The following is a 26,830-nucleotide window of genomic DNA, read 5'->3' as shown; positions in this document are numbered from 1 at the left end:
TGACATTTGAGAAATCAATTAGAAATGTTAATCTGCGATTCATAACTCTAGAATGTGTAATATCATTTAGTTTTCTTAAATATAAATGTGTGTTGCATTAAACTGTTTTGTTGATAATTTTAGAAATAAAATCTGTCAACGCCGAGAAATATCTTCTCATTCCTGTTTAACTGTTTAGTCTGAAATTGACACAAGTTAATAGACGTTAGATTATTGGTGGCCCTGCCTATCCTTAATCATTGAATAATAATCAGTTAAGGGAAATTGTGGTAACAAGTAATGATAGGATCTTTCTCGGCACCTAAACGTAAATGAGACTGATATATATATAACGAGAAGTTACCTGACATAAATACTAACCTGCGTAGTTATTTAATGTCTGACTAACAATACTAACGAGAGACTCACCTTCGTCTTACTAACCGGTATTGAAGTCAATGTGTTTATAACCTTTTTTGTTTAACGATTTGTGTGTTATCATATGCGAGTTCTACAAGATTCCAGGATTCGTGATAAGGTGATACTATAAATTCACTTCTTAAATTGAAATTTATAAGTGTACCTTACGCTACATATGTATTATGTGTTAAACAGCAGGACTGTGGCTCCATTCTAAAATTGTAGAATGGAGTCCACTGCCGCTGTTCCCAGCTGATGGCACTTGAGTTCGCTGCCTCGCTGTGTATATAGTTCCTTTGTTAACACAGTAGAGCTAATGTTGCCCTGCGTTAGCCGGTCTAACCAGCAGGCGTCAACTGCTCCTGTGTTCCATGGGCGGCGCATGACTTCGTTCCTGCGCCCCGTGGTGTATATAGTTCATTGTACAAAATCTAAATTGTCAGCACAATGGAGCTCTTCCACTCTGTACTGTTTAGTTGAGTTGGATGCTCTTGTGCTGTGTGCTGACAGCATGAAGGTCTTGCTGTCACACGATATGTATATATTGTATATTGTTCAGCTTGGCTATTCTGTTGACTAGCCAGCTATATATTATATTGTATTTTTCTCACTGGGTCTGTGGTCCCGCTCCTATTGGATCAGGGGTCCACTGCCATGATATTGCGCGGAAGACGCACAAGTGCTTGATTGCCCGCCCCAGACATTGTGCAAGTAGATTACGGCCTCGCTCCTTGCTGCACTAGTAGAGCAGCCGGCCTTGCTCTTGTAAGCGGAGGGCGTAAGAGTTAACCTCTGTAGCCCCGCTTTGTATATGCTGATTGCAGACAGTTCCTGGTAGAGTGTGACTACGGTCCTCGCTCCTGGATGGCTCAGGTGTGGCCATACTGGGCCCCTGAGGTTACTGTCTGGAGTTGTGTTGCCGAGGTCCCCTAGCGGTGCACCTCGGGGCAGGCTCCCTTATCAGCTCGCCGCCTCCTCCCTTGCGACGGTTTTGTTATATAGTAACCCCTCCCCCTTGGGCAGTGCTTCCGACTTGAAAGATAACGATAGGTTGCGTATGCAACCCCGATTATCTGAAAAAGGAAGCACTGCCCAAGGGTTGCAAGGTCGCGCGGGAGTCCAGGCTCCCGGCTAAAGAGGACGAACCTGCGCTGATGTCACGTTTTATAGAACAGGAAGTGGGATGGGACCTGTTCTGAGTGACAAGCGCAGGGGCCAATGGCAGCTTTGACAGAGTGACATTTCGATCAGGTTCCCGCGGAAGTGCGCAGAAACCCCTCCCCCTTGGGCAGTGCTTCCTTTGTCAGATAACCGGGGTTGCATACGCAACCTATCGTTGCTAGAGTTAGTATTGATTGATTAACACTGTGTGGAAAGAACTGAGGGAAACTGATTCACTTGGCAAGAGAGGTAGATAAACCCTGAATATGTGTCCGTGTGAAGAATTCTCTGCTCTCACCAGGTGAATCAGTTTCCCTTATTTCTTCTTGCAGTACAGAGTTATCAATACCATCTCCTGCCACTGGTTTATGGACTACAAACATTGAGCCCCCCATTGCAGTATGCTTTCAGAACAGTCTTGTATAACCTCTCCCAGTGGATTTATTTGTACTAACAGAACAGTGCCATATTTAGTGAAAACTGTAATGACAATCCTGCTTGAGGTTTTCTTCTTAATCCATTTATCTTTTGATTTGTTTATGTATTATCTCTTACTTAAAAAACTAAACCAAAAAAAAAAAAACAGCCCAAAATAAGCATCAATAGTAAGTTTGATGCAGACAAGCTTTTTTCATTGTGTGTTTATTTGGTGGACTCCATTCAACTAATTATGTGACTTCTAAAGAGAGTTGGTTTCACCACAGCTCAATCAGGTGTGGCATAGCAAAGGGGGTGAATACTTATGCATTCAATTATTTTCTGTTTTGTATTTGTAATTAATTTACAACAATTTGCAGCTTATATTTTTCACATTGACATCATGTGCATTTTCTGTGTTGATCAGTAGCAAGAACTCCTGATTAAATCCATTCTGATGTCATGTTGTAACACAATGAAATGTGGAAAAGTCCAAGGGGGGTGAATACTTTTGAGAGCCACTGTATATGTATCTACACACACATCTGTTTCATTTTTAAATGTATTACTACTACTAATACTACTAATATAACAATAATATTTAAAATAATATAATATGTCCTGTCTGCATCAGTTGTTATGAATCAGTAACTTTAGCAAATTTTATTATGTCAGGAATCTATTAAAGTCTTATCATGTGAACTTAAAAGTGGCACGATATCTGGAGAAAATGAAAGTGAGCAAAAAAAAAAAAATCCCAACTGCACAATCTGAGTAACCTTCAAATTCCATTATGTTTAGGTTGTTTGTCAAAGACACTTTCCTCTCTGTGATGCAATTTACATACTTATCAGGCATGATCGTAATGTGATATCTTTTAATTTTTTATTTCCTTTTAGGCTCTGAGCATTAATGTGGCAAATGTGACTTTCTCAGGTGAAAAATGTGCTGAGAAAGCGCTCTAATCTGCAAAGGGTGTAGGCACAAATTACTCTCTCCTTCGTTTTCCTTTTTTCCTTCTTCTTCTTCTAAGTAATTATACTCCCTGTCTGAGCTCAAGTCACTCAGCTATTGTGTAGTTTCTGCTGATTTGGCCAGTATTTGCTCTTAGAGGCCTGGAGAGATTTACTGTGCTGCTGTAGGACACAGATCAACAGTTTCCACTTCTATTTATATAGAACCTTGATTTTACTGTAGGACATTTGGCACCATACTTAAAATGATCAGGCATAAATTACTATATTTGCAGAAAACCTGAAATACGTGTAATCATCTGAGCATCATTAGTAAGACTCTGAACCTTAAAGGTTGCTGTCTTTTCTTAAATATACAGTGCCTATAGAAAGATTCACCCACTGATCTATTTCACATTTTGTTGTTACAACTTGATATTTTGATGCATTTAACAAATCTACACAAATTACTCAGCACAGGATTTGCCTATATTTAGCTCCATCCATTTTGCTCTCTAGTTGGATGGGGATCATTTGTGAGCAGCAATCTTCAAGTCTTGCTACAGTTTCTCAGTTTGACTCAAGTCTGGTGTTTGACTGGGCAACTCTAGGACATTGAATTTCTTGATTTTAAGCCACTTCAGTGTTGCTTTGGCTATGTGCTTGGGGTCATTGTCCTGCTGAAAGGTAAATCTCCATCCTAGTCTTAGGTCTTTTGCCTAAAGCACATTTTTCTGAAGTATTTGCCTGTATTTAGCGCCATCCATTTTGCTGTCTACCCTGACAAGCTTCCCAGTTCCTGATGATGCAAAGCCTCCCAATAGCATGATGCTTCATCCACCATGCTTCACAGTAGGGATGGTGTTATCTGGGTGATGTACTGTGTTTGGTTTATGCCAGACATAACACTTTGCATTTAGGCCAAATATTCTTTTTTTTAATTCATCAGACAATAGAATATTTTGCCATTTTTATGGATCTACATCTTCAGACTCAGAACTGAAAAGAACCTTCTCCGTCTATTCATTCAGTGATTACTTTTCGATTTCTACTACAATACTAAGCCAGAAGCTACCCAGTGCTGTGTGTACAGTGGTGCAGAACACCACCACCTAGCCACACTGGATGTAGAGGCATCAGTGTTTGGCGTGCCAACTCTGTGCCCATACTGGCCAGTGTTTATATTGCCATGGAAACACCATACCACATCTATTGTTAGAGCTACATTTGCACCAGTTTCTTTGTGGTGCCTCAATGAAATCCATGCTAAAGTGGCAAATACATTGAATAAATGGGGATAGAAAACATACATGAAAATGAGTTGAATACTAAAATAAATGTGCCCTTAAACAGAGCAATTCAATTAATACACTAACAATAATATGTGTATGTGTTTTAAAATAATACATCCAAACTTTATTCAAGGGGAGGTGGAGTTAGTCCGATTAACTGCAGCCTAGGAACATGTGCTTTGTTTGATTTTTGACTCCTTGTGGATTTAAATATTAATGTTGATTTTAAATGATTGAACATAATTGAACAGCTATGCCCCAATGCAAGGCAAGTGTTGTTTCAGTTTTGCTAATGTTTGATATTTTAATGATTTTTAAATGTAATTTTAATGTATATACTTTTAATATGTATATCTGGAATTTTCTAAACACAAAGTTTGAAAATCTGAAATTACTTTGTTTTCACTGCCGGAGAAACACTTTCATGCGCTGTCTGTGTTGCTTCTGCCATTTGCAGTGTGAAAAGAAATGGGTGGCTTGACAGAGTGTGTTTTAGAGGCCCACAGTACAGTCCTCTCCCACCTTGTTTATTGGAGTCATAGCAATGAGCTGAGTTAATATAAAAGCAGAAATCTGATCTACTCTGCTCCTCCTCCAGGAACACATCAAAGGCTACAAACTAGCCAGTCATGCTAATCCAGAGGATAGTGGCATATTGGCTTAAGAACTTTTATGCCTAGGAAGATCCACAAAAATGTACATTCACGGACTGACTTTTAATTGTTTGTGCTGTACTGAATCTGCTTAAACTGAATGTCCTAACAAACAGCGTTGTTTCTGCTTTGTGGCAGTAGTTGGGCCCCATCTGGAGAGGATTGTAGCGCTAGGCTAAAAAAAATCACAACCTTTTCACTTTTAAATTTCAATTAATTTAACAGAAAATGTGGTGCATATGCACTGACACCTGTGCTATACTACATTTATTCCTCCGTAATGTTTACTTATTCACCTGTAGAAGATTCAATCCTTTTAATAGTTGGAGGGCTCCAGATTTTACTATGTAAATCCCCATAAAACCCAAAGAGAATGATTGACTAAGGCAACACAAAAAATAGGAGGATATTGAGAATATAACATTGTATTTAGGTTTGCAGATAATAAAACAAACAAACAAAAGAGTATCATTATGCAATCTAGGGCCAGCTTATTACAAAACTTTGATCCACCATCTAATCAAAATCTGACAAACCTGTACTCAGTGGTAGATTCATTTGTCTACTCAAAAATATAGCCGTTATTAAGTATTTTATTGTAATTAGCTTTTTTGCTGGTGAGTCAATGTTTTGATTCAATTTTGCTTTCAGGAAATCCTATTATTTGATATTTTTACATATTTATGTACAATTCCACTAGAAGAAAGAAAGAAACAAAGAAAACTTGCTTTCCCTAATTGGAAAACACATTGTGCTGCTGTAGAATAATGTAGTTTTGTTTGTTTCTTTCCTGCCATGTTTGAATTCACAAAACAAGTTTAAACACAATCACCAGTTCCTTTCCAAGAATCCACAGATTAATTTTAAAAAATGTGTATTATTTGGGGAGAAAAATAGTTCACAAGCTCAATCAATGTCCATTGTTATTCCTTACATAAAGCCATGATTTAATGAAAACATTGAGCAGGAGACCAAATATGAAAGTACAAAAAAATGTGTTGCAGGATCTTTGTTCCAGATGGATTTTATAGAATTGTTAATGGCTCTTTAGACATATGAGAACTCTGCATTATTTATAATAAATATAAATGAGGGCAGAATGGTGGCACAGTGGCTCCTGGGACCCAGTCTTTGATTCTGGCCTTGGTTGTCTGCTTGTGTGGAGTTTGCTTGTTCTCCCAGGGACACTGGGATTTAAGGCACCTGGAGAAACCCCACAAAGACATGCTGCTTCGTTCGACTGGCTACTGTAAATTGCCTTGTAGTCGTGTGTGTGTAGTACTCACCAACCTGTCTGGCCAGTGTGGTGAGTTATGGCTGCCGATCCTCCAGTGGGAAGGCCAACATTTTACTACAATGTCTGTACTGCAGTCTTCAATGGCTGATTTTAATGAATGAGATCGGACATTCACATGTTCACAGTGCAGAAGGCTGTCTTTCAGATTTTGAGGGACCAGAATAAAATGTGGAAAAATCACTGATAGAGCAAAACTGCTTGTTCAGTCTCAAAGACTGGGGGGTTGGGGGGGGGGGGGTTTGCGCCAAACTGCGGTCTGAGGGGCAGTTGCTCAGGAAAAAGGGCACTTTGGAAGTCTCACAGAAAAAGGGCATGTGCTCTGCACAGGTCGAGCCTGTGCACGTGCCTGACACAACCCCTGTCTTGTATTGTTGTTGGTGGTATTCTGGAGGTCTCTCTCCCTGGAACCCCCGTGAGCTACAGCAAAACCTTCTGGTAAAGATGCAATATTGCAGCATAGTGTTTATAGTCACTGAATGATTCTGGTTCTCAAAAAGTGAACAAGGCAGGCAGGCTGATTTGTTAAGGACAGCTTTCTGTAAATAGACTATGCTCCCATCAGCTGTATAACTGTATGAGTTTGTTTTATATTTATAATGTATTTCCTTTTTTATTTTGTATTCCCATGCTTGTTTTAGGATTCATTTCAAAGCAAAATCTGATATCTGAAACTGACACTTACCTGTAGACATGGCCTCCCTCTTTTGACTTACATTTACAGTACAGGGCATTTGAAAGCAGAAAATGATGAGCAGATTGACTGGGAGTGAGCACAGAATTGTTGTTTTTCTCTAAGCCCAGATTATTTCTTACTTTCTGACTTGTCTTTTAAAATCCTCTATAGACACTGCTGAGCAAGCTGTTTTGTAAGTGTAATAGCAGACCAGTGTGTCCTCCTTTCACTAGGAAAGCTGTACAAATGGGAGGGGGAGGGGAAGGTGGGTGCATCTGGCATAATAAATCAACTTAGGGAGCTTGCATATTAAATATCTCTGTAAGTGCTTCATTAAACAGATACAGAGACACATGGAGATTAATAAAGAGCCCTGCTGCAACAAAATGCACACACTCCCTAAAATAATGCAAGTATCTAGTTTTTCATGGAGAGTTCTGTGCCAGTGGAATATGCATCAGTACAAAAAGGACATGAAAATGTGTGGCAGTGTCCTCCTTTACCCCTCAATTAATATGAAAAAAAAAAAACATCTTTATTTGTTTTCTCTAAAAGGGCGTAGGGAACTCAACACACAATACCCACTGGTCTCTCGAAAACTGTCCTTCACAAATGCCTAAATTCCATATTAATTTTGCTTGAGCACCAATTGCTTGGTGCTCTTTTATAGGGTTGTGTCCCAGCTTTATTAGATGACTGCATGCTCATCATTAAACTATCTACAAAGGCCCTGGCCTGAAGAATACCACTGAATAGCACGGTTCGCATTTCACATTGAATCTCTTCTTGCCTTTTTGTATTTTATTTATTTATTTTAAGCACCCTCTAGGGGTGTCCGTTACATGCCGAGAATCCAGCCCAGGTCATAGCTGATGTCAAAGATGTATAGCTAATAGAATTACAGACACAGCAGAACACCCCATCCAGGAGAAACACGAGCACTATATGGCCAAATTATCATTTTGAGATATCTCTAAATGATTTAAAGATATCTTCAAATAATTCCAGATATCTTCAAATATTTAAAGATATCTCTAAATCATTTAAAGATATCTGCAAATCTATTAGAGATATCTGCGAATCATTTAAAGATATCTCATTTAAAAGTACATTTAGAGATATCTCTAAATGATTTGAAGATATCTCTAAATGATTTGCAGATATCTCTAAATCATTTAGAGATATCTTCAAATCATTTTAAAAAGCACCTTATTTAGATATCTCTAAACTGTTTGTAGATATCTCTAAATCATTTATAGATATCTTTAAATGATTTAGAGATATCTTTAAATATTTCAAGATATCTTTAAATTAATTTAGCGATATCTCTAAATGATAATTTGGCTTGCCATATATCAAGCACAATGCCTTCACTGCATTGTAGAAACTGAATGCAAGAGCTATCAGTCTCCGCGTAGAGGGAAAAAAAACGCAGGCACATAAATAAATAAATAAATAAATAAATAGTCACCTTTTCTACTGGAAATTGGAAAATGCTTTATGTTTATAGCCTTCCCCAGACCAATGAATGTTTTTATGAGGCCTGAAAAAGTAAATTAGCATTAAGGAGAGAGAGAGAGAGAAAAAAAAAAAAAGATGCCTATTGCCAATTAGCATTTTCCATGCTCAGCACAACACTAGCTGAGATCAATAAGATATTAAGCTTGTGTACATAGCAATGAAGTATGCAATCACTTTGAGTCATTTAGTACACCATTCATGCTAGCAGAAAACAGCATTGAGAACATGAAATATTATTTAGCTCCCATTGCTGCCTGACCTGTCTCCCTATATACAGGGGGTGGTGAGTGCTTCTGTTTGTTACGCTAAACACTGTTTCAGCTGTTTGACTTTGAGAGAGGCTAGGAGAGCTCAGGGAGTATTCAACTCGGAGAAAGGGCTTTGGGTCCTGGATGCAGGTGATTCTTCCATTCTCACTGCAATTGAAAGTGGACCAGGCCTTTTATAACTGCTAGGGAGAACACATCTGGTATGTCAGATACACTTGCACTTGCAAACTTGACTTCAGATGCATTGCTTAGAGAAGATGCTCTTTAAGTACAGTTGCTCCTTCCTACATCCTGTCTCTTGTCTCTCCCTGCATCCCCTCTGGCCCTTGCTGTTGCACTTGTCAATTAGTCATGCCTTCATTCAGATGCCCGACCACCTGAGTGCTCCTCTCTTCTCTTGCCCCCAAATGGTGGAATGGGTTTCCTGTTAAAATTGCAGCATCTTCCCACCATTCAGGACCTTCTTAAGACCTATCTGTTTAGATGACCTCTGTAGACCATTCTAAGCTTCTCTAATACCTTAGATTAATTTACTTTAAGTTATTTTTTACAGTGGTTTGTTGAATGACAGAATCTAAATGACACAGAAAATGTATTAGACTGTGCAGCTGGCAGTAGGATGTGTGCCCGGTCTCAGGTTACACAGGCCTTTCATTGCACAATATCTAGGCCTTCATTTGGATGACTGGACATGGAAAGACATCCGCATTTCTGCTCCTCTCTCTCCCTTCTGTGTCAATAGAGGAGCCTACCTCAAGGCTGCAGAATTATACATGCAATGTATTAGAAGTTGCTTGTTTTGACAGTCAACGATATATTTTATTAAAAACGAGGGGCTGAATAATGCATGTCTCTTTGCTGCATTATTTAATGCTTCATTTATAAGCAGGATTTAATTGTATGCATAAAGCTTAGCTATGGAGAAACCATGGCATCCGTGATCATTATCCAATGCAGGTATCACAATCCCCCTTTCCTTTTCTGTATACGTGGCAGCAATTTATTATTTATACATGTGCAGAATGAGCTAAAGACAATGAGCTCAGATTTATTTCAATAATAGCAGGGGCGCCTATAACAAATGATTGTGATGTTTTTTCCCCTGCTGTAACCTCCTGTTGTCCTTTAAAAGAAGAATATTGTAATACACAGACAAAGTGCTCATACACTTAGTTTACCAGTCACACAATCTGCATCAGGACAACTGCACCATGCAGCCCTATTGCTCCAAAACAGCCAAACATGACACATACAAATGTGACATGAAATCACACCAGTGTGAGTTTCTGTCCATGATTGCTTGAAAATGTAGCTGGTACACAGCTGTATGAAGCTATTCAGTGTTAAAGGGGACAATATTATATTCTCCATGGTCCTATTTGTGCATGTTAAAAATGGCATTGCTCCAGGTAAAAAGTTCTCAGGATACTAGTAACTTATTATAAGCACTATACACTTTTAAAGTTCTATAAACACCATGGTCATTGTTGATTAAAATGTGGATTGATGTCATTTACAACAGGTAGAAACAACATAGCAAGTAGTTTTATCATGAGATTTATATGTAAGATGTACGCCACTCTTCCAGATCAATTCTATCATATAAGCAACTATTAAAATGTACAATTTAACAAATAAACACAGCATATATGCTCCTTCAGTCTTTCAGAGTATGTTGTGACATCGAATAACTAAAAATAAACCCTGCAAAATCACAGAATTTGTCTTCAGCAATCACTTTTATTAAGTCAACCAATTGTTACACTTTCTTACTCCACATACTAACTCCTTGATAGTAATTATAGTGTCTATAGACAACATGAAGTGTTGCTGTGTCCATGACTGTGAATAAAAACATAACAATGGAGTTATTCATCTCCTTTCCAACAACAGGAGATTATTGTGCAGTGGAGATTGTTTGTACAAGTAAACAATCCCACATTCAAAAAAGGAAAATAAAACTACATTTGCTTATATGAAAGAATTGATCTGGAGGGGTTGTATAAATATTACTTATACACTATAGCAACACATATATATTCCACTAGACCTTGGTTTATTCAAAGGGAAAGGTCTGTGGATTTCATTGTAGCCTCCACACTGTTTTTCCTCTATCCTTTTACATAGTTTGAAAAAAATAAAATCTGCTGGTATATACTTCCCATTGAGCCTAATGTACTGCAATTGTAATATATGAAAGCCTAATTTGTAATTCACCTGTAATACCAAGTTATTGGTCAGTTGCTGATGCCATACTCACAACAAAACTAGAAATCACTTACTGTTATGATAATGAGCACTGAAAAACTCTTTCCACTCTTAGCTAACTAACAATCTCTTGAATGATTAATGGATGCTGAATAAAGGTTGGCAGTAATGTTTTAAAAGGCTATTGGAAATCAAAGCATCATTGACATTTTCCTTTGAGGATAATTTGTTCAGAATGAAAATATTTCTAAAGTCCATTGCTTGAGCATCATTCAAGCAAGACTTTAGAGGAAACTGCACCCCCAACTGGGCAGCTGACTTTAAGTATCTTGTCATACAATTCCCAGTATGTACTGTATTGAAATGTTTAACCTTTCAGTAAATCTGCACAGGAACACTCATAGTTTTTGGGATCTGAGATGTACTCTAATCCTCCAGACCCTCAGATCAGAGGGAGGATGTTATTGGTGCCGAACCTTGTTAGCCACCCATAGCCGTAGTGGGTGTTGCCTGTGAGGAATTTATATTAACAGAAACCAGTACTATGTTGTAATGCCACCAGTTTATTTCAAATGGAGGTAATGGAGGCAACACTGTAATGTTTTCACAGTACATACTATTCAATTCCTGACTAACAAACGTAGAAGGGACTGCATTTTTTCCTGGTGATTTACAAACTAATAAGCTAAGATACGGGTCAATTATTGCATCATTTAACAATTGCTGCAATCATCGATTGTTATATTTAATGGGAGTGGTGCAGTAGCAGAGGTATTTGTATGGTGTAGTTGTTCTTAATAATTGCAATGTGATGAACACAAATGGGTTCTCTCTGTTATGTTTTTTTGAAAAAATGCTGTCCTATGCACAGATGACAAATGAACACTTGGAAATAATTTCCTAAATCATTTCCAAATTTATACTAAATTGTATGTATGATTTTTAAATGTAGATTGAAGGCTCGTGAAGGTGTAGTGTTACATAGTGCCAACAGTGAAAGTGATAATTACTTACGCTTCTTCCATACTTTTTACAACATATCTGTTATGTCAATGCATTTTAAAAACAAATAATTTTCTAAGCCATTGCTAGATATTTCCAATGTGTTAGTCATGTGTATACTGCTATATTTAGTTTGTCTTTTGCCACATTTACAAACAAATGTGAACAATTCAATCCAAAAAGATTGTCGGCAAGGAAATGGGCAGAAAGCCTTTAATTAAGTTAATGATATTCGAAAACTTGTGTCTGATGTTTAAATTTGGATGTGTGTAGGCCAACTTTATTTTTTCAATATCCAAATATATATTCTTTAAAGTAATCTTTGGAAATTTGTAATGTGCCTGCAACTAATGTAACATTGTTGTAGTGCTGCTGTTCAATTAAGAAGATCCATATAATGTAGACAGGCTTTCTGTGCTTGTTACAAAATGTTGAGTTTTACAAATAGTCATTACAATTTAATGATTTATTTCATTCATTAATACTGACCAACAAATACCTCTATGGGAGACTGATTTCCCTACATGTCTGTACATTGCATTTCACCCCTTTGTCTGAGTTACAATCCTTATTATTTTCTGGAATTGCACAAATACACCAGCCAGCAGTGAAAATGTGTATTTTTTCCCTATATTTATATATTAAATATATAATGGAATATAAATATAAATAAACAATAAGTAAATATGTACAGAGCACCACAGATTATGGTTAAAAAGCAACGTAATTCTTGTACTTTTATTTTAATAAAAGGACACAGTTATAAAAACTTAGGACACTAAAGAGACCTTTCTACTGTCTCCGAAAAACACCAAAAGTAAGATGCCCAGGGTCCCTGCTCATCTGCATGAACATGCCTTAGGCATGCTGCAAGGAGGCATGAGGACTGCAGATAAATTGCAATGTCCGTACTGTGAGACGCCTAAGACAGCGCTACAGGGAGACAGGACAGCTGATCATCCTCGCAGTGGCAGACCACGTGTAACAACACCTGCACAGGATCGGTATATCCGAATATCACACCTGCAGGACAGGTATAGGATGGCAACAACAACTGCCCGAGTTACACCAGGAATGCACAATCCCTCCATCAGTGCTCCTTCTACTGTCCGCAATTGGCTTAGAGAGGCTAGACTGAGGGCTTGTAGGCCTGTTGTAAGGCAGGTCCTTACCAGATACAGTGAGGGAAAAAAGTATTTGATCCCCTGCTGATGTTGTACGTTTGCCCACTGACAAAGAAATGATCAGTCTATAATTTTAATGGTAGGTGTATTTTAACAGTGAGAGACAGAACAACAGCAAAAAAATCCAGAAAAATGCATTTTAAAAAAGTTATAAATTGATTTGCATGTTAATGAGTGAAATAAGTATTTGATCCCCTATCAATCAGCAAGATTTCTGGTTCCCAGGTGTCTTTTATACAGGTAACGAGCTGAGATTAGGAGCACTCTCTTAAAGGGAGCGCTCCTAATCTCAGCTCGTTACCTGTATAAAAGACACCTGTCCACAGAAGCAATCAATCAATCAGATTCCAAACTCTCCACCATGGCCAAGACCAAAGAGCTGTCCAAGGATGTCAGGGACAAGATTGTAGACCTACACAAGGCTGGAATGGGCTACAAGACCATTGCCAAGCAGCTTGGTGAGAAGGTGACAACAGTTTGTGCGATTATTCGCAAATGGAAGAAACACAAAATAACTGTCAGTCTCCCTCGGTCTGGGGCTCCATGCAAGATCTCACCTCGTGGAGTTTCAATGATCATGAGAACGGTGAGGAATCAGCCCAGAACTACACGGGAGGATCTTGTTAATGATCTCAAGGCAGCTGGGACCATAGTCACCAAGAAAACAATTGGTAACACACTACGCCGTGAAGGACTGAAATCCTGCAGCTCCCGCAAGGTCCCCCTGCTCAAGAAAGCACATGTACAGGTCTGTCTGAAGTTTGCCAACATCTGAATGATTCAGAGGAGAACTGGGTGAAAGTGTTGTGGTCAGATGAGACCAAAATCAAGCTCTTTGGCATCAACTCAACTCGCCGTGTTTGGAGGAGGAGGAATGACCCCAAGAACACCATCCTCACCATCAAACATGGAGGTGGAAACATTATGCTTTGGGGTGTTTTTCTGCTACGGGGACAGGACAACTGCACCGCATCAAAGGGACGATGGACGGGGCCGTGTACCATCAAATCTTGGGTGAGAACCTCCTTCCCTCAGCCAGGGCATTGAAAATGGGTCATGGATGGGTATTCCAGCATGACAATGACCCAAAACACACAGCCAAGGCAACAAAGGAGTGGCTCAAGAAGAAGCACATTAAGGTCCTGGAGTGGCCTAGCCAGTCTCCAGACCTTAATCCCATAGAAAATCTGTGGAGGGAGCTGAAGGTTCGAGTTGCCAAACGTCAGCCTCGAAACCTTAATGACTTGGAGAGGATCTGCAAAGAGGAATGGGACAAAATCCCTCCTGAGATGTGTGCAAACCTGGTGGCCAACTACAAGAAACGTCTGACCTCTGTGATTGCCAACAAGGGTTTTGCCACCAAGTACTAAGTCGAAGGGGTCAAATACTTATTTCCCTCATTAACATGCAAATCAATGTATAACTTTTTTGAAATGCATTTTTCTGGATTTTTTGTTGTTATTCTGTCTCTCACTGTTAAAATACACCTACCATTAAAATTATAGACTGATCATTTCTTTGTCAGTGGGCAAACATACAAAATCAGCAGGGGATCAAATACTTTTTTCCCCCACCGTATCACCAGCAACAACGTTGCCTATGGGCACAAACCCACCTTCACTGGATGTGATTTCCTGCAGGACAGGAATGTCAGTGTTCTGCCATGGCCAGTGAAGAGCCCGGATCATCGCTGGCCGTGTTGGATCGCTGGCCTGTTGGATCGGAGGGTGAGGGCTAGGGCCATTCCCCCCAGAAATGTCCGGGAACTTGCATATGCCTTGGTGGAAGAGTGGGGTAACACCTCACTGGCAAATCTGGTGCAGTCCATGAAGAGGAGATGCATTGCAGTACTTAATGCAGCTGGTGGCCACACCAGATAATAACTGTTACTTTTGATTTTGACCCTCCCCTTTGTTCAGGGACACATTATTCCACTTCTGTTAGTGATGTCTGTGAAACTTGTTCAGTTTATGTCTTGTTGTTGAATCTTTTTATGGTCATACAAATATTTACAGGTTAAGTTTGCTGACAATAAAAGCAGTTGAAAGTGAGAGGACATTTCTTTTTTTGCTGAGTATAGTTTCCTTATTGTGAGTTTTTTATTTTAACAAGATTTCAACCTGTATTTAATTTTACAAGTCTAGAGTCTAGAATGCTTAATATATTGTGTAATGTACCTGCATGTGCTTTAAACATAACCATTACTTGTCAAACTGTTAATGTTACCAATAAAAGATGGAGATAATTAACATTACCAATCTTCTAATGACGTGAAGCCCTGCATATAATCCGTGCTTATATGGTTTACTGTATTTACAAGATATTAATAGTTTTTGTCTATAACCAATTTGAATTAAAAATCATATTAAGCCCAATATAGTAAACCAAGTTCAAGCTTGGCTACACAAGATACTTATGATTTTGATATAACTTTAAACATAAATCTTTGTTGTATCAGTCTTGATGGAGCTAGTCTTGTAACTTGTGAAGTTTGGATATAATGGTTACATTTTATGTACAGTAAGCCACGTTACGCAATTTCTACATTTTAAGCTCGCCCGTTAAAAGCTAATATTTATGTTCACAATGTGATATATAGATCAATATATTTATACATTATTATTATTATATAAACAGACTGTTTCAGTGCATGCTGGAATACTCCATATTATCAGGATCCAATGACGAAACGATACTATAGCCTAACAAATAGAAATTAAATTCAATCGTTATGGTCTTTCACATGTTTTTGTCTCATTTGAGAATGGTTTAATTCATTTATTTGCAGCTTCACCATTACAGTTTGGTAGCCAGACCAGTTTTCACTTCCATGTAGTAAAAAATTTACCACACTCTCAAGATCCTCTATTGTTGTATCTTTCAGCATCAGGCACGCATCTCTCAACATCCACAGCATCTGATGTCATTCACCCGGCTGGGGTATTGCAGTGCATACACACCAAGCCGTTCCAGGCCAACTCGGCTTGGTTTTGGCACAGCTCGGATATGCCATTAGAAAAGGGTCATAAGTGTCAGGAGTTACTGCTGTGCAATAAGCCAAGGGAACCCAGGCCAATTCAGTTCCAGGCAGTGCTCCAATTGCGTAGTTCCCTTTGGGGAACCCATGTCAGAGTCGGCTAAGACTGACAGATTGGAAAGAACGCTGTCTGGAATATTGTACTGAACTTGCAAAATACAAGGGATGGCTTTTATTGGTTTGTAGAGGACCTTAACTGACTTTCATTCTTCTCTTTGGATGAATTGGGGATTGTATTCTTGCTCTTGTATTGCTTTAGCCAGGAGCTTAACTCATCTCTCACTGATCCCTCTGAGAAAGTGAGAAAAAGTTTAACGTTTACATTAAACTACAGTTTCTTTCAGGTTCGGGACAGCTTTATAAAAGCCATGATGGTGGGGGTCATCTGTTCATGCTAGCCTATTGTACTTTTTGTGGTTGTAATATAAATAAAAATCATCCCAAAGTTGTGACTAACACTGTTTAATCTCTGGTGTGAAATGAAGAGAGTCCTATCTAGCAGGCAATTATTGATTAATGAAACAGGAGAGAAACTTGGCTCCTTCCAAAGAATCAATGATTAATTAATTTGTGGTAACAAAGGACAACAAACTGCCAGTCTACATGTGTATCTGATACTGTAGGTGACCTTGTTTTCTTGTGTTGCTCTCCAGCCAACCTGAAGCAAGAGACAGAGAAGAGGGTGGTGTTCCTCACTGCTCGAGTACATCCTGGCGAGTCCCCAGCCTCCTTTGTCTGCCAAGGTAAAAAGTGCTGGCAGTGCCAAGACAGACACCACTGAATCTTAGTTACTAGACTTTGTTTGGGAAATCTGTAGGGTCAGAGGCCAGTTGGATAAACATAATGAATTACTTAAAGTCTAAATACAGTACCTTTTCCCTTTACTAATGTATCAACACTACTGTGTGTTAAGTGTAAGGTTAGTTATTGAATAGTTCAGGGTGAACACTAGCTATCTAATGAAACTGGACACAGGAAACTACAAAGACAAGAAAGTGTAGTTAAAAATAAAATAGTTAAAGGTACACAAATGGCAGTTTATGAATGTATAATAACTATGCTATTAACACTGGATAATTCATTTTTGTTTGTTTTACCTCAGCAATACAAAACTCATTTTTCAATCAGCACATGGAGACTCCCACGTTTTACCACAAGTAATGATTACACCTGATATGTGTAAATAATTTTAGACATTTATATAGTACTTTTGCCTCTCAATAACAACCTTTATTTCACCAGGCAGGTTAATTAAGAACAAATTCTTATTTACAAGGATGGCCTGGCAGGAGAAAAAAGGCCTCCTGAAGGGACAGGAATAGGGATTAAAAATAAATAAAACAAAATTATTAAAAATATATACATTTAATATACACTCACCTAAAGGATTATTAGGAACACCATACTAATACTGTGTTTGACCCCCTTTCGCCTTCAGAACTGCCTTAATTCTACGTGGCATTGATTCAACAAGGTGCTGAAAGCATTCTTTAGAAATGTTGGCCCATATTGATAGGATAGCATCTTGCAGTTGATGGAGATTTGTGGGATGCACATCCAGGGCACGAAGCTCCCGTTCCACCACATCCCAAAGATGCTCTATTGGGTTGAGATCTGGTGACTGTGGGGACCAGTTTAGTACAGTGAACTCATTGTCATGTTCAAGAAACCAATTTGAAATGATTCGACCTTTGTGACATGGTGCATTATCCTGCTGGAATTAGCCATCAGAGGATGGGTACATGGTGGTCATAAAGGGATGGACATGGTCAGAAACAATGCTCAGGTAGGCCGTGGCATTTAAACGATGCCCAATTGGCACTAAGGGGCCTAAAGTGTGCCAAGAAAACATCCCCCACACCATTACACCACCACCACCAGCCTGCACAGTGGTAACAAGGCATGATGGATCCATGTTCTCATTCTGTTTACGCCAAATTCTGACTCTACCATCTGAATGTCTCAACAGAAATCGAGACTCATCAGACCAGGCAACATTTTTCCAGTCTTCAACTGTCCAATTTTGGTGAGCTTGTGCAAATTGTAGCCTCTTTTTCCTATTTGTAGTGGAGATGAATGGTACCCGGTGGGGTCTTCTGCTGTTGTAGCCCATCCGACTCAAGGTTGTACGTGTTGTGGCTTCACAAATGCTTTGCTGCATACCTCAGTTGTAACGAGTGGTTATTTCAGTCAAAGTTGCTCTTCTATCAGCTTGAATCAGTCGGCCCATTCTCCTCTGACCTCTAGCATCAACAAGGCATTTTCGCCCACAGGACTGCCGCATACTGGATGTTTTTCCCTTTTCACACCATTCTTTGTAAACCCTAGAAATGGTTGTGCGTGAAAATCCCAGTAACTGAGCAGATTGTGAAATACTCAGACTGGCCCGTCTGGCACCAACAACCATGCCACGCTCAAAATTGCTTAAATCACCTTTCTTTCCCATTCAGACATTCAGTTTGGAGTTCAGGAGATTGTCTTGACCAGGACCACACCCCTAAATGCATTGAAGCAACTGCCATGTGTTTGGTTGGTTAGATAATTGCATTAATGAGAAATTGGACAGGTGTTCCTAATAATCCTTTAGGTGAGTGTATACATAAATATAAATATATAAATATAAAGTAAATAAAACATGGCAATAACAATAACAAGGCAGCAACACAACACAGTATCCACAAAAAACAAAACAAAACACAACAAACAAATTATGGTAGATAGTGGTGGCATGCTACATGTAACAACTGCATGTGTCAGCAAGAGTGACCGTAATTAAGTCCTTGAATGAGGGAATAGATATAAAACTCTTCATCTTAAGACCTTTCTGCAGTGCATTCCAGTCACTGGCTGCAGCAAACTGGAAAGAGGAACGGATCTTGTGACGTGTATATAGAGATGGCCAATTGACAGAGGAGTACAACATGCAGTGATGTGTTCTGTAAGGAGCATTAGTGGCAGATATAATGGCTGTGTGGTAAAGAAGCCGCTCAAGAGCATCCTTACTTGTCAACCATACGACCATACAACCATACAACCATCAAATCTCCATAATCCAGCATGGGGAGGGTTATCATTTGGATCACTGTAAATTTGGCAGCTGGAGTGAAAGAGGAATGATTTTGATATCTTCCAAGCTCTGGGAACTTCTGCAGAGTGGAGAGACAGGTTAAAGATGTGGGAAATTGGCTCTGCTATGATAGGAGCAGCCACATTGAAAAAATAAGGATCTATACCATCTGACCAAGGTGGTTATTTAGGGTCCAGTTTAAGTAGCTCATTTAACACCTCAGAATCAGTGACTGAGCATAGGGAAAAACGATGTAAAGGGGCTGTACTAAGAGGGTTGGATGATGAGGAAGTGTTATGTAGGCCAGGTGACATGGTTGAGTCAAGTAAGAAACCTAAAGTGGTGATTAAAGAGCTCAGCCATATGCTCCTTGTCTGTAACAACCACATCATCAACCTTAATGAAGATGGGCAACTGTGAAGATGAAGGTTTATTCTCCAAGTCTTTCACAGTTTTCCAAAACTTCTTGTGATTGGACCCACAGAGGGAGAACTGCTCCCTAACGTAACTGACTATGGCCTTATGGACTGCTTGAGTACACTTACACTTATTTCTTAACCAGTCAACCAGGTTGTTAGTGCGCCAGGCTTTACGCCAGATAGCATTTTTGAGGTGAAGTAAATCTGCCATATCTTGATCAAACCAGGGACTGTGGCGTGTTTGTTAACAATGCTGCTAAACAGATCATTAAATAACTTCCAAGCATCTTCAACAGAGGGGATCAAGCTAATTCTCATAACTGGAAGGTTGTGGGTTCAAATCCCGGGTGGGGCAATGCTGTTGTACCCTTGAGCAAGGTACTTCACTTAGATTGTTCCAGTAAAATACCCAGCTGTGTAAATTGGTACAAATGTAAGTCACCCTAGATAAGGGCATCTGCTAAGTGATGATAATGTAATGTAATTCTAAACCATTCAGCAGCGGTCAAATCATGATTTAAAGCTAGCTCATTAAAGTTTTTCAGCAGGCGTCTATAACAGATTAAAACAGGTTGCTTAACCGAGCTTCCATTATTAATTCAAGCAGTTATCACTAAGATCATTACAGCAAACACCAGATTGACATATATCAAGGTTATTTGTGTGGATGACATCCAGGAGAGTAGCCTTTTCTGGGTATTTTGGGTCACACCGATTGGGATTAGAAATAATCTGAGAGAGATTAAGGGAGTCCCATTGCTTTAGGACCTGGTCAGGTAATTTAAGCATGTCCCAGTTAAGGCCTCCTAATAGAACAAACTCAGAGTTGATGTGGGGGGCCAGGAGACACCATAGAGCAGGTAGAGTATAGGCCAGTGCTGATGGTGGATGATAGCACCCAGCAACTGTTAACAATGAGCTATTTGAAAGCTTGATATTTGTAACAAGCAAATCAAACTGTTTAGGGACAGATTTAGCAAATGCAATAGAGCATTGAAGGTAGTCCTTGGTAAAAATAGCTACTCCACCACCTTTGCATGATCTATCCTGCTGAAAAACATTATAGCCAGAAAGGTTAATATCAGTGTTTAGAATACTCTTTCTTAACCATGTCTCTGTGATGATTAACACATCTGGATTTGAACTATGCACCCACACTTTCAGTTGATCAATTTTTGGTAATAAGCTTCTAGCTTTAACATGCAAAAAACCCAGGCATTTTCAAGAACAGAAATCTGTAAAACTTAAATCATTACAACATGAAACAGAATTGGGGTTTTCCACATCAGTGGATGGCCCAGGATGAACATGGACATTCCCATGCAGTAATAAAATCAGAGCACGGCAATAGATGGACAAAGCGTTTCCTATTTATGACATTTGCATGAACATCAGATGGTAATAAAATCATATGGCAGAGTAATTTCATCAGGTAACATGAATACATGGCCGACGAGGGAGGAACAAAGTAGGGTGAAAGGCCAATACACCTTAATACAAAAAAGAGTCATTGTTGCGAGCGTGAACGCAAAAAATTATCTGACCAACGCTCTGGAAAATGTATAAGGTCTGTATAAGGTCTGTATTAGTCACATAGACCTCAATGCCAACAGGGGTAAGTAAGCAGAAAATGCAAAACACAACAGCAATGTTAACTGACCTAGGAGCAGCCATAAAAATGATCAAAGAAGTTATTTAAAAACATCTCATTAAAACGTATCTATATATTATAATAGTATGATTCAAAGTTCACAATCGAAAAAAGGCTGAGGTGAATGAGTGTGCATGTGTGTGTGTGTGTGCAAGGCTCAGGGGAGGGAAAAAACAGGCAAAAGCCAGAGGCACCTGTATCCAAACAGGCCAGGAAAAGAAACAAGCCGAGACAGGCAACCGGAGCAGACCGCAGACTGGCCGCAATGGTGGAGGCAAGCAGCAAACAGGCACAAGGAGCATAAGCACCTGGAATGCAGGAGGACCTCAAACCCAACAGATGTGTGGAGAAACTACCGGAAAGCTCGGTGTCTCTGTGTAAAATGAAATCCAGTCTTTCCAAGCGTCCGTACACTCTCCTCCAATCTCACTCAAAAACACAGTGTGCTTAACTGATCCTGTCCAGAAATGTTGTCCAATCGTTGTCTCTCTCAACAGCGTTGATGCTGAAATATTACAGTGCCTACTGGGATCTTCATTGAATTGGTGTCCTTCATAAATCCCTAAATGGAATCAAATCTATTACTAAATTAAGGATCCACCGCATTCTGTTCCCAGCGATACTCCTTCACTCTGCAGAAACACTTATGTTTGTTGTTTGGGAAAATTAGATAAATATATCTCCTTTACTTGGTATACTTTTTTACAACAGAGTACCAGATGTGGAGGTGCTAATGCCTGCTAAGATATCAAGTGTAGAAGCGCTCAATGTATCTACTGGTGATTTTGTGCATGTGTGAGAGAATGGTCTTCCAAAAGTACTGCTCTACAGAGGGCTTCAAAAAGGTAAATGTCAGACTGGTGAACAAAAACTGAGGTAGAGCATCCTGAAAAGGCATCGGAAAGTAGCAGAGATACCCCTGAGAAATAGAAAGATCTAGTAAAAGAAAGGTAGGAATTGAAAACAATACTACATGAAAGCAAAAATAAATCTAAACACAAAGCCAAGCTATCTATAATGTATCAAGAAGCAAAATGGAAGGCCAGATGTATTTATATACAAGAACTGACCTTGTGTGGATAACATACACACAGGGCCTCAATTTCCAGTTGGTGAAAGATTTACTCAAGAGTAGGACTGGCAGTTTAAAATAAGATTATATAAGGGGGCTCTTTGCAACTATTTGTGTAAATATAAAAGCTGTAAGTATGTAACAGCAACTATAGTAAAAGTATATAATGTTGTGACTATTTAGTATATCCCTTCCCAACTTCAAGGCTAAATGAGTCCCTTACTATCTTTGTTTGTGACACATTATTCATACTCTATTCATACATTCTGGATGATAAAGAATGTATAAATGCAATAGGTGGACACTAATCTAGTGTGTTACTAAAAATGTATATGGTATAAATCTTCTCTTTTGTCTGTCTTAGTTTTATTGATTTATTTATTGATTTACTATGTGTGTTGTTAGCATGTTGCCTCCAATATTAGGAATTAACAGTGGTCTTTGCTTTCGACTTATAGTTCTTCAGGAAAACAGCACTTTTATCCTTTTTGATCTTTCCTTCTCTCTTCTGTGCCAGGGTTGACAGGCATCATACTGCAGCTCTTTCTAACCCTCTCAAATACCTAGGCATTTCATTTTAGAGAAACCCATCAAGCTCATTTGACGGAACACGAATAAAATGTTCTTGTTCTCAGTGATGCATGAGGCATCAGACAGCTTCAGGGCACCAGGAATGCACTCTACATGATGTGCTAGAACAGAGATGTGACAAGCAATTCCAATCTGATGTGTTTATTGCAATGTGTTTTAATGATGATGAATAAACTGACCTGGGGGCACCCCAATGGCTTCACCAGCAGAAGCCTCTACTAGGGGTGCAAGTTGAACCCTAGATTCCAGACAGCACTAGTTCTAATGCAGGAGTTGGGCAGGCTTAACATCTTTTCCTCAGCTTGCTGTACAATATACATGGGTGACAAATTAAAGGAAAAAACAAGCAAAGTAAGTAAGGTGTTGGGCCACCACGAGCTGCCATAACAGCTTCAATGCACCTTTGCATAGATTCTACGAGTCTCTGGAATTCTACTGGAGGGATGGAACACATCCCCCCACAGCATAACAGAGCCTCCGGACCCCCTCACTGTAGGGGTCAAGCAGTCAGGCCTGTACCGTTCTCTTGGTGTCGCCACACATGGACTCGCCCACTTGTCAAGAAAACTAGCCAGTTGAGTAGTCTGTGACTGATGCACCTGCCATTCATGCTCCAATAATGACCTCTCTTTCAAAGTCACTTAGAACCTTTCCTCTTGCCATCTTGATCCAAAATCGAGGTCAACTGGGCCTGTTCAGCATTTTTATACATGTCACAGAGCAGGATAGGATGTTAATTGTTTAATTCTATCATGCAGTACACCTCTTTGGAGGCATCTGCATTTGTTATGTTCCTCCACTAATTTATTCAGGTTTTCCTTAATTTGTCACCTATATGTATATACACATATTTATATATAAGGATGGTCCACCACCCAAAGCACATCCAGTGAACGGTTGAATGGCTCATTGATGCAAAAGGCCAAAGGAGGCTGACATGAATTGTTCAGAGCAACAGACAGTTAGTCAACTGACAGTCTAGTAAAAGATTGGTGCCGAAAGACCCATAAAATAATGCACCTCATCATACCTTGGCACGAAGTGTTCCACTTCTTTCAGCAAAACACAAGAAATTGTACTTGCAGTGGGCTAAGGAACCAAAACACTGGACACTGGAGGATTAGATAAACATTGCCTGGTCTGATGAATCCTGATTCCTGCTGTCCATCTGCTAATGGATGTTTTCAGCAGGATAATGCCCCATGCCACAAGGCTAGAATCGTGAATTCAGCTTACTACAGTGGCCTGCCCAGTCTTGACTGAGCATCTGTGGGATAAGATACTTTGAGCAGAGATCCACTACCAGCCAACTTGACACAACAGTGGGAAGCATTGGTTTCAACATGGGACAGCATCCCTGTAGAATGCTTCCAACACCTTTTACAGTCTATGCCCCAACAGATTGAGGCTATTCTGAGGGCAAAAGGGGGTGAAACTCAATATTAGAAAGGTGTTCCTAATGTTTTGTACACTCAGTGTGTGTGTGTGTGTGTATTATATATAATATACTATACACATTTCCACTTATTATTATTATTATTATTATTATTATTATTATTATTATTAGGATTTATTAGCAGATGTCCTTGTCCAGGGCAACTTCCAAAATATAAGAGCAATACAAAGTGCAATAATACAGTGCAGTTCAAGGCATAATACATTTTACAAATTCCAATTTACACAAGTGTATACAAGATATATACTAAGCAATATATGAGGTCTTAGATCCTAGATTATAAAAGCTAATGAGTGCAGACAAGATGTTAAGTCACAGTCAAAGGCCAAGGGAAAGGGGGCATTGGGGAAATCAAAATAAATAAATAAATAAATAAAGTTGTGGATTCAAATCCTGGGTGGGGCAATGCCATTGTACCCTTGAGCAAGGTACTTCACTTAGATTGCTCTAGTAAAATGCTCAGCTGTATAAATGGGTACAAATGTAAGTCGCCCTGGATAATGGCATCTGCTAAGTGACGATAATGTAATTCTAAACCATTCAGCAGTGGTCAGGTCATGATTTAAAGCTAGCTCATTAAAGTTTTTCAGTACGCATAACAGATTAAAACAGGTTGCTTAACCGAGCATTATGAATTCAAGCAGTTATCACTAAGATCATTACAGCAAACACCAGATTGATATATATCAAGGTTATTTGTGAGGATGACATCCAGGAGAGTAGCCTTTTCTGGGTATTTTGGGTCACACCGATTGGGATTAGAAATAATCTGAGAGAGATTAAGGGAGTCCCATTGCTCCCATCCCAAATCGCCCTGGATAAGAGCGTCAGCTAAATGACAAAAATAATAATAATAAAAAAGAAGTATTACAAAACGTTATATAAGTGCTATCTTACAGGAGAGAAAATGACTCAACTTGTACTTGTAAGTACAGTCTGAAAAGATGTGTCTTGAGAAATCGTCGGAAGGAGGTCAGAGACAGCCTCTTGATTGCACGAGTGAGTGTCGGAAACAATGCAATTAAAGACTGATTGAAGCAGTGGGGAGTTTTGCTCCCGTAATGCACCACACTATGTGAACATCAGTGCACCACATTCAAGTTTCCCCCTCTCTAGTGCATTGACTCAATTAGTGAGCTCATTATGCCTCTATTACTGCTAATGAGGAGGACAGAGCAGGGAGTAGGTGGGAGAAAGGGGGTAGTGGTATATCTGCCCTTCTCCATTTCCTGTTTACCTGTCAATTATCTCCTTCAGTTTTGAGAGGTGAGCATTTTCAAATGGCCAAGACTGGCTTGTGTTCTTAACGTCCATTTGCAGAGACTAACAGTATTGTTCTTCCCACAGATTTTTTGTTTTTTTCATCTGCCCTTCTAATAAGATCCATTATCCCAGCTGCATTTCAATCATCAGGTGCAGAATTGTGTTTGTATTGATTGAATATATACCCCCTTGCCTCTTTTTTGTGATTTGAAAAGCAAATTAAAACTACACACACGGCTGCTTGGTTTTATATTAAATCACTTCTATGACTCATATTTCTGTGCATCTTTGGTATCACCGTTCAATGAGACAGCTCTAGCTTGGTGGTTGAAGTTAAAACAAAAAAAAGTAAATAAATACAGCTTGTCTACAACACTGGTCCTGGAGAGCCCCAATCCAGTTTCCAGGTTTTATACTTCATCAATTTCTAAAGACTGGGAAGACATTTGTTATTTATTAAGTACATAAATTGTTCAATTAAGAGAAAGCATGCCCTTCAAGATTAATTCAGTTTATTGTTTCAAATTAACTCAAAAGTATTTTCAAAATTTCCAAAAGCAAAACTTAATTGGTCAGCGTTTCATATACTCAAGTCTTTATAAATTGCTGATTTAAGGGTGACCTATAAAGCCTGCTGGATTGAGAGCTCCCAAAGACCAGGGTTGGAGCCCCATGCTGCACTGTGTGTACTGTCTCATGCAGCTTCTGGGGGCTAATTTGCACAGTTTCAGCACTGTGGTTTCACTAAAACAAAGCAGTGAATCAGAGAGTAGAAGTAAGGAAAGCCACCATTGTAGTGACTCCAGCCTATTTTTTGTTTTTAATTTTTTTGGTCCCAGGTGTCATTGACTTCCTGCTCAGCCAGAACCCAGTGGCCAAAGTCCTGAGAGATCACGTGGTCTTCAAGATTGTCCCCATGCTCAATCCTGACGGAGTCTACCTGGGCAACTATCGGTAGGTAAAAACAAAAAACGCCACAAGAGTATTTCCTCTAGCAGAATAAAGTAAGCAGGCAGTGGTGCATTGTAGCCAAGAGAAGAAGAATAAAGCATAGCAGACTATATTCTCTAACATTCTACAGGGAGGGGGACATTCAAGGAGAATGGATGTTGATATGGAATGTAATCCTCCTGGGGAATTTGACCGTTCAAGGTCGTGTGGACAAAGATTCTCTTGTTACCATTTGACATTGCACCCAGAGACGTCATGAATGCGTCTTTTTACTCTCACAGGAGATTTTCATTG

The 26,830-nt window shown here is 39.3% G+C and overlaps 1 protein-coding gene across 1 annotated transcript in view; it reads left to right on the top strand.

Moving 5' to 3' along the window:
• Window positions 1–26,830, top strand: part of agbl4 (AGBL carboxypeptidase 4) — a 764,316-nt gene that overhangs the window by 683,105 nt on the left and 54,381 nt on the right. The window contains exons 7-8 of the mRNA XM_066692363.1: window positions 16,720–16,809; window positions 26,425–26,539. Of these exons, the coding sequence (XP_066548460.1) occupies window positions 16,720–16,809; window positions 26,425–26,539 (205 nt within the window). The remainder of the gene's footprint in view (window positions 1–16,719; window positions 16,810–26,424; window positions 26,540–26,830) is intronic.

The sequence above is a fragment of the Amia ocellicauda genome, chromosome 19, assembly GCF_036373705.1.
Source record: "Amia ocellicauda isolate fAmiCal2 chromosome 19, fAmiCal2.hap1, whole genome shotgun sequence".
NCBI classification, from domain to species: Eukaryota; Metazoa; Chordata; class Actinopteri; order Amiiformes; family Amiidae; genus Amia; species Amia ocellicauda.
Note: the sequence above shows the minus strand (reverse complement) of the source record. Positions and strands in the feature narration are given on the sequence as shown.